Consider the following 7,855-nt stretch of genomic DNA (forward strand, 5'->3'; position numbering starts at 1 on the left):
TCATCAGCGGAAGCAGAATACCGCGCGATGGCCAATACTTGTTTGGAGATAATTTGGTTGCGATATCTGTTGCAGGATTTAAAGGTGCCATGTAGCTCAACTTTTATGTGACAATCAAGCGGCATCAGCAAACCCAGTATTTCATGAACGCACAAAACACATTGACATAGACTGTCACATTGTGCGAGAAAAATTACAAGCTGGGATAATTAGTCTTTCATATGTACCGACACAGTATAGCTTGCAGATATTTTTACAAAGGCATTAGGCAAGAAACGGTTTTTGACGCTACGACACAAGTTGGGGTTCATGATCTTCACCTACCAACTTGAGGGAGTATTAATGAAATAATAATTATCAAATTATATGCAATATTGTACGATATTGTACCAAATTATATGCAATCAATTTAATAATGATAGAATCTCATGATTAATATCCCTACCTAATTAGATTGTAAATTGGAAAGAGAAACTCCCTATATATTTCCTATACATGAAGATAATAACAAACATCTCTTCTTCTTACCATTTTATCATATTTTCTTCGTATATAGCCGACTTAATAATATATAGTTTATTATCCAAATATAAACTTATTTTATATAGTTTATTATTTAAATAATTTTTTTATGATCAATCTCGCAAAAGTGTCAGGCACAGTCTCATTTTTCTATGGTCTAAGACTAAAATTCTCTTTTCTAACATTTTGTATAACTAACAAAACAAATAAATATATGTTAAACGTACTACAAAACAAAAAAAAAACATTTCGGTTACCTACAGAAATCATTTAGTCAGCACCTATGGACTCAAATAAATCATGATACATAGCAAAATACACAAATCTCCGTGCACGCTTGTAGAGGAATGATTAAACAGAACTATTGAAGCAAAAACTTGAAAATATCATTATTCTATTATCCTGTACACATATGTAGACCAATAGATAGCATTAGTAATTTCAGCCATCCCACATTTTTTCAATGAACTGGGAACTATTTTTGGATAACGGAGGTCCAAAAGGTGAAATTTGAGGCGTAGCTAAAATGAACAGATAAAATTTATTCTCTAAAGGGTCTGAACTTGATCCTCTGCAGCCACAATGCTACAAAATCTGAACCATTGATTGGCTATTGCAATAGAAATTAACAAAGAGGGAGAATATGATCAATGGTTAACATCTGCTGGAGAGAAATTCTTGCTGTTTAGCTAGCAAAGGATCTGTATTCTAGAAAATTTAGTTTAATGAAAAATTTATTCAGTCATTCGGTAAGAAAGAAAATCATGCTTCGCGAATATAATTAGCTTCGTTGATATAATTAATTAACAAGGCATATTATCACCTTTGGTGCAAATTGCAAAACAAGCTACTAATTCCACAAATATTCGCATGATGGAGTAAAACCATACTTGCACTCCTCGAATATGCACATGTAATAAAATGAAATCATGGTACACATAAAATCTTAACACAGTCTAATTACGAGATTTCGTCCAAAAACATTTATCCCAACCCCGTTTACTCTCTAGGAGGGAAGAACTCAGTTTACCCACAAGGGGTAAGTTTCTTATTTCCTGCACCTCGTGGATTATCATCCTTCCAGTCATCCCAAGCCCTTGCTTTCTCTTGTGCTGCATCGTCGTCATCTTCCTCATCGTCTTCTCCAGGCTTTGACTTCCTATCATTGTGCCAAGATGAATTGGCTTCTTCCATGAGTTTGACATTTCTCTCTTGCCATTTATTCATTATTTCCATTTCTTTTAGCCCAGCTTCCTCAATGCTCATAGTTGGCATCCTTTCAAAAATATATTCAACTTAGCATCACAAAAAATATAACCAGAGTGTTTTAAACCTTGTTCCCATAGGATTTGTAAAACTCAACCAAGTCACTCTCTCAATCAACCATAGGCAATAGAACAATGAAAACTACAAAAGGAAATAAAAATTATTTCATCTCTTTTCAGGCATGTGATCTGTCTGTTTAAAACACACTTATATGTCCCTATTCAAAAGCCTTTCATTAGACAGGCTGCGTGCATTTTATTGATAGAGGTGGTAATACGTACCTATGACTAGGTTGGAAGACCTGAGCAGCCATTCTTTCTCTATCTGTTGTTAAGCTTCCATTCACAAGGCTGGCTGGTCCAAATATCAGTGGTTGGTGCTTGTGATCGTGTGCTTGTGAAACATTTGCTCTTCCTTCTAGAACATCTTGGGCAAAAGTGGCACATGTAATTGGTGGAGAGGGCTTAGTGTACCTTGCACGAACTGCAGCATCACGATGCCAAGCTTCTGCTTTCTTGGCACGTTCATCCAGAACATCCCTAGAGAACTCATCCCCATCCTAAAACATGGCAAAATTACAAGAAATAGTAAATAAAACCAAACCTAAGTCAGCAAAAATGTACAATTTCCTGTTCCAATTTCAAATATAATCTGTCTATTATAATTAACAGTACTGTACGTGCTACATTTGGCCTGAGTTCTAGAATTAGCTTGAGAAACATGCAATGATGTGTCAATAAAGTTAACTTCTGCAACTTCATAAAATGTCTTCAAGTTTTAACTAACTAACCACATTTCATAAAATAATAAATATTCCCAGTGTAATAATATCAATGTAAAATAGTAGCAACAGGCCCACAGCTGACTACGCAAACACAACAGTGCTTCAGAAGTATTTGACACATCAAGCATTTAACTACCTCGGATTGTCTATCCTTCACAGCAGAAAGCATCTCTTCCTCTTTCTTCAACATATCCAGCAGATCTAGGGCCTGGATTCAGTTGGCACAAGATAGACATGAGAACAATGGAAATAGAAGTTCTAAACAGAAACTGCTGCGTAAGTACAAACCAACCTTACAGATTGCCAAAGATATGGTGGTGGTCCAAGCCTGAAAAAATAAATGATTGAATGAGCAGATATAACTCATACTTCATAGAAATCACAATATTGCAATCACAAACACAAATTCTTTCAGGCATCAGAAACAGCTAAAATCCATTTCAAAAATATAAGCCAGAGTCAAGTACATATAAAACCAATACAGGTCCCAGCAACCAATTTTTAAAACCTTATGCAAACCATTTAAATATACCCAGTGAGGAATAAATACATATGCTGTCTTGTCAGAAGAAGTAAGCAGAATTTAAGCCTATCTAGTGTGAAGCAAATGAATCACATTAAAACATTTTCTGCAATACAGGCCTTTAGCATATGCTCACAAAATAAAGCAGCAGTAACAGAATACTAACAGTGTCACACTAAAAGAAATAGCAGACCAGACACAAACCTCTCTTTCTTCTTCGCCATCATCATCCAATACTTCCTCCTCTCCTGCCTCAACAGGTGTGGACAGGGCAGCTGCTTTAGTAGAACGTCCGCGCCGTTCTTTTCGCTCTTTTATTTCTAACAACTTTGATTCTGCAGCTCTCTGACGCTTGAACCTAGCAATCTGCACAACAGGATACAAACTTACAGTGCCTGAATTCTATACAAAATCATAATATATAACTTATACAAAAAAAATGTAGAAAAAGTAACACCTTCCTGGCTCTCTGATCCACAACAGTTTTTGGTGCTCCTTCAGTATAAGATTCTAACTCCTCTTTTGGGACCAGCTCCATTGCTTCACAAAATGAGATAAATTCCTACAAAAAAAATGTCTTTGCTAAGCTTTGATTAAAATGAATATTTCAAAGCTTTAACAAGGAATGCTACGTGTTATGTTGAATTGGCTGTTGGTGAAAGGGAGCAGGCGTTTCCTTTGTATGGATCATCTCTCACCTTTAATTTTGCCTGGGAAGCCTTTAGAATCTGTAACCTGTCCTCCTGTGCTATTTTTTCCATCAACTCCGCAAGATAAAATGGCACCTGAGGAAATTATGACATGAAATTAATAAAATAGTAAAAGGCTATCAATTTTAACTGCTCAGTTATGTTTAATATCTGTAATAATTAGAAGTTAAAACCAATGAAGTAAATATCCATCCCATGGGCAGTGATGTGTCTTCCCTTACCACATTTATACATACTCTTATGCTTGGTTCAACTAATCAGTTGAAGAAATGCATAGTGATGATTAGATTTCTTTCTAAACACTAACCAATTTGCCAGTACTAGTTGTTGCAAATTCCTTTATGTAAAGCACAGCAGGAAACAGTGTAGACAACCATTCCCATGATGAAACTTTTTCCATTAGAAAATCCACCACTAAATCTTTCTAGAAGTTGAATAGCATTTGAGCAGAGTGCTTTTGCGAAAAAAAGACATATTTTCAACATCAAATGCAGTTCACAAAAAGCAATTACATTCTATCAGAGAGTAAATAGTATCCTAAATTACTGAACTGACAGAATACCTTGCATTATATCTACCTTCAATAGTAGAATGTGATACAAATTCAAAACCATTCAAAGAAGAACTTTAAATAGAAGCACAACAAGAGTTAGTTTCAACTTTCAATGATGGTAATGAAAGAAACTTCACTAATCATTTTCCTCCATTTTGGATATGTTTTGTTAACAGATTCTCAGTACGAATCAGTTGTAGTTAAACGCATAAATTATCTTTTAACATGTATTTAGATCAGTAGTAGAGTCGGATGCTTCACAGTGAAGTATAATGCATTGGAAAGTACTTTATGCACTGCAAATCAATATTTTATAATGGAGTGGGTAAAGATTTTAAAATGTCAAGGTAGACCTCATGCAGAAAGATAGGGGAAAACACAAAATATAATAGTTTATTATATTATGAGAAATTATTATACAGCATGCTCAGTGGCTTGTATTTCTCTTTAAAAGCATTATAAAGTGAATCAACCTTAACCCACATGTTTTGATGGATTGTTTAATCACTCTCAATGTACTTAATAGAGTTTGAAAAACTGAATACAATTCGGGCCGTCCAGAAACTCCATTCTATTAGTCAAAATACTCCTAAAAAGAAGGCTCTTTTGCTATGAAGCAAAAACAACTCCAAACCACTACAGCTTGCTTAACTCTTCCAAACACGACCTAGATAAGTTCATGGTGCTACTGATTTTCCTTGAATATATTAAACAATCACGTGAATTAAAACTTGACATACCCAAACTAAAACATATAAAAGGAGAAGAAGAAGAATCAAGGGAAAGAAGCAACCATTAAAATTAGGTTAGGGAGAGAATAGCAAGAAGAACGAACCAGAATGTACTTGAGATTGGCGGTGCTGATATCATCTTTGGTCTCGTTGGGAGAGAACAAACCTAGATTATTCACCATGTCCTCGCATCTATGCAGGGCCTCGCACCCCTTCTTCACAACCTCCTGAACCCCAAAAAATGAAGCATGTCGAAGAAAGAACCAAAATCAGAAATAGACAAAGGAGCATGCAAATAGCGTACCTGGTCGACGGCGGATTCGGTGGCGGCGGCGCGGATCTTGCGGGCTTGCTCGAAGAGCGCCGGCAACGGCATGTCCTCCATTCTGCGGCAGGATTTGGATTACCCCGATTGTTGTTGGTGTTATTTGCAAATCTGAAAGAGAGTTTATGGAGGAAAAAAAGGAGTAGAGAGAGATCAAGAACTAAAAAGACAGAAGGGAACTTTCTCTCTGTTGTACTATATGTGGAAGGGTACACCATACATACACTACACATGCATCCTCTAGTAAAACCTTGTCATTTCAGATCTTAAGAAAAATACATTCTCTCACTATTTCTTTTTTCAATTTTTTTATTAATTTTAATTTTATTTTATTAAAAACAAATTTAACTTAATCCTACTTTCTTGACGACAAAAAATTCAATATATTTTTTCTATCACCATCTTAAATCAACCGAAAATCTTAACTAGAAACCTTGATCAAAAACAACTTGACACTAAAATATACAACATTAATTAATTTTTCATGAAATTCAGTTACTACTAATTAAAATTGTATGCACCGCATAAATATTGTCAGACTTTGATTTATGTTGAAGTCGTATTTGCATAAACAATTTCTTTGAAAAAAAAAATCTACTTTACATAAATCGTGAGCATAGATAATAATTTTTGTTAAATTATTTTTTACTTCACGTGTATGACTTGTCTAACTCCCAAATAAATAAATAAAATACTCATTTCAAGAAATACCAAATCAAATTACACCATTTAGGTTCCAAATAGTGTAAGAAAGATATAGACATTAGTTTTAGAAATTAGAGGTAGGTTTTGAATGGGTGGTGAATATATTTCTATTCACTCTTAAAGCATCCAACATAGCTTTAAGTTGTAATTGAGAGTAAAATCCACTTTTTTTTAGAGGAGATTCACATAACTGGATGAAATGGATCATAATTAGAATCATTACTTAAATATGGTTTTTAGATACATTTTGCTCTCATCTTGATCTTGACTATTCTACAAAGATTCTAGACATTATTAATGATAATGCAAATGAAGAATTATAGCACGTTGAAGTTTGGAGAGTCTCGTTGAAGAAGGACTAGACAGTCTTCATAAAGCGTATAATGTTGGAAAAGTTGCTCAATAGAGAAAGGTTCAAATTCGGATATTCTTTGCCAATATTTTGAAGATTTCCAAATGAATAATTATGCCACTTTCAAGATTGGAAAATTAGGTTACGAAAAGACTAGATGCTCCTTGAGTTTGAAGTTATCGTCGGTCTTCTTGAAGCGTCTATTGATGGATGCTCCATTTTGAAAAAGGAAAATATTGATTCGATGATTCTATTACATTATGAGGAAGAAAAAATCGAAACATGTTAAGAAGTGGACTTTAAGTTTAACTCAACCTCATAAAACCGGCTCATAAGGTTGAGGTTTGCACCCACTTATATACAATGAAAGACTTTAATCTCTAGTCGATGTGGGATCTCCAACACACCCCCTCACGCCGAGACTGCCAACTCGTGTGCGTGGGATAACATATAATGGGTGGCCCGCTATCAGGCCGCTATCTGAAGGTTTTATGAGCCGGTTTTATGGGGTTGAGTTAGGCTTAAAGTCCACTTCGTAATATGGTATCAGAGTCATTTCGAGCTTATCCTAACGAGTATTTGTTGGGCTTATCAGGCCACCCGCTATCGGGTCGCTATCAGACCACCCATTATATGTTATCCCACGCACACGAGTTGGCAGTCTCGGCGTGAGGGGGTGTGTTGGAGATCCCACATCGACTAGAGATTAGAGTCTTTCATTGTATATAAGTGGGTGCAAACCTCAACCTTATGAGCTGGTTTTATGAGGTTGAGTTAGGCTTAAAGTCCACTTCTTAACATGGTATCAAAGCCATTTAAAGCCTATCCTAGCGAATGTTTGTTGGGTCTATCGTGTCACCCGCTATCGAGCCGTTATCGGACCACCCATAATGTGGGTGCAAACCTAACCTCATGAGCCGGTTTTATGGGGTTGAGTTAGGCTTAAAGTCCACTTCATAATAAAACCAATTCAATCTTTTAAATGGATGATTCGAGAGATAGAAGATTCTTGATTCAATTTTTTTTTCTCTAATTTGAATTTCTTAATTAGTTCACATTATTCTAATCAATCTCATAGATACGTGATTTAAGTGGTAAAAGTTAAACATCCCAAAAGTAGAAGCATGGAGATAAATGAAGTATTGAGTACATTAGTAGACACATGTTTTAATGTTAAGATTCAGTTGAATTTGATTAACACATGTTTGATTAAGTTTAACCCTATGTGAGAATTAAAGGATGTCAATCTTTAGAAAACTTGTGAAGAATTCATTGGTGGAAGAACTTGAGGGTCACGTGCTTCTTATTTATCTTACAAAATCAACTGTATTTTTTTGCTTAACAATCACAAACCCCTTTTACTTTATTGTTATTACTAACTTTC

The 7,855-nt window shown here is 35.1% G+C and overlaps 1 protein-coding gene across 1 annotated transcript; it reads right to left on the reverse strand.

Annotated features, from left to right (window-relative positions):
* Nucleotides 1–1,412: 1,412 nt before the first annotated feature.
* TAP46 (2A phosphatase associated protein of 46 kD) lies at nt 1,413–5,656 on the reverse strand. The gene is made up of 9 exons (XM_068624268.1): nt 5,394–5,656; nt 5,194–5,316; nt 3,794–3,880; nt 3,553–3,657; nt 3,300–3,461; nt 2,865–2,900; nt 2,709–2,780; nt 2,070–2,347; nt 1,413–1,798 (listed from the first exon to the last, which is right to left on the reverse strand). The coding sequence occupies exons 1-9, from the start codon at nt 5,472–5,474 to the stop codon at nt 1,549–1,551; spliced, it is 1,194 nt and encodes a 397-aa protein (XP_068480369.1). The 5' UTR covers nt 5,475–5,656; the 3' UTR covers nt 1,413–1,548.
* Nucleotides 5,657–7,855: the final 2,199 nt, after the last annotated feature.

Source organism: Phaseolus vulgaris, chromosome 9, assembly GCF_051622355.1.
Source record: "Phaseolus vulgaris cultivar YP4 chromosome 9, ASM5162235v1, whole genome shotgun sequence".
Lineage (NCBI taxonomy): Eukaryota > Viridiplantae > Streptophyta > Magnoliopsida > Fabales > Fabaceae > Phaseolus > Phaseolus vulgaris.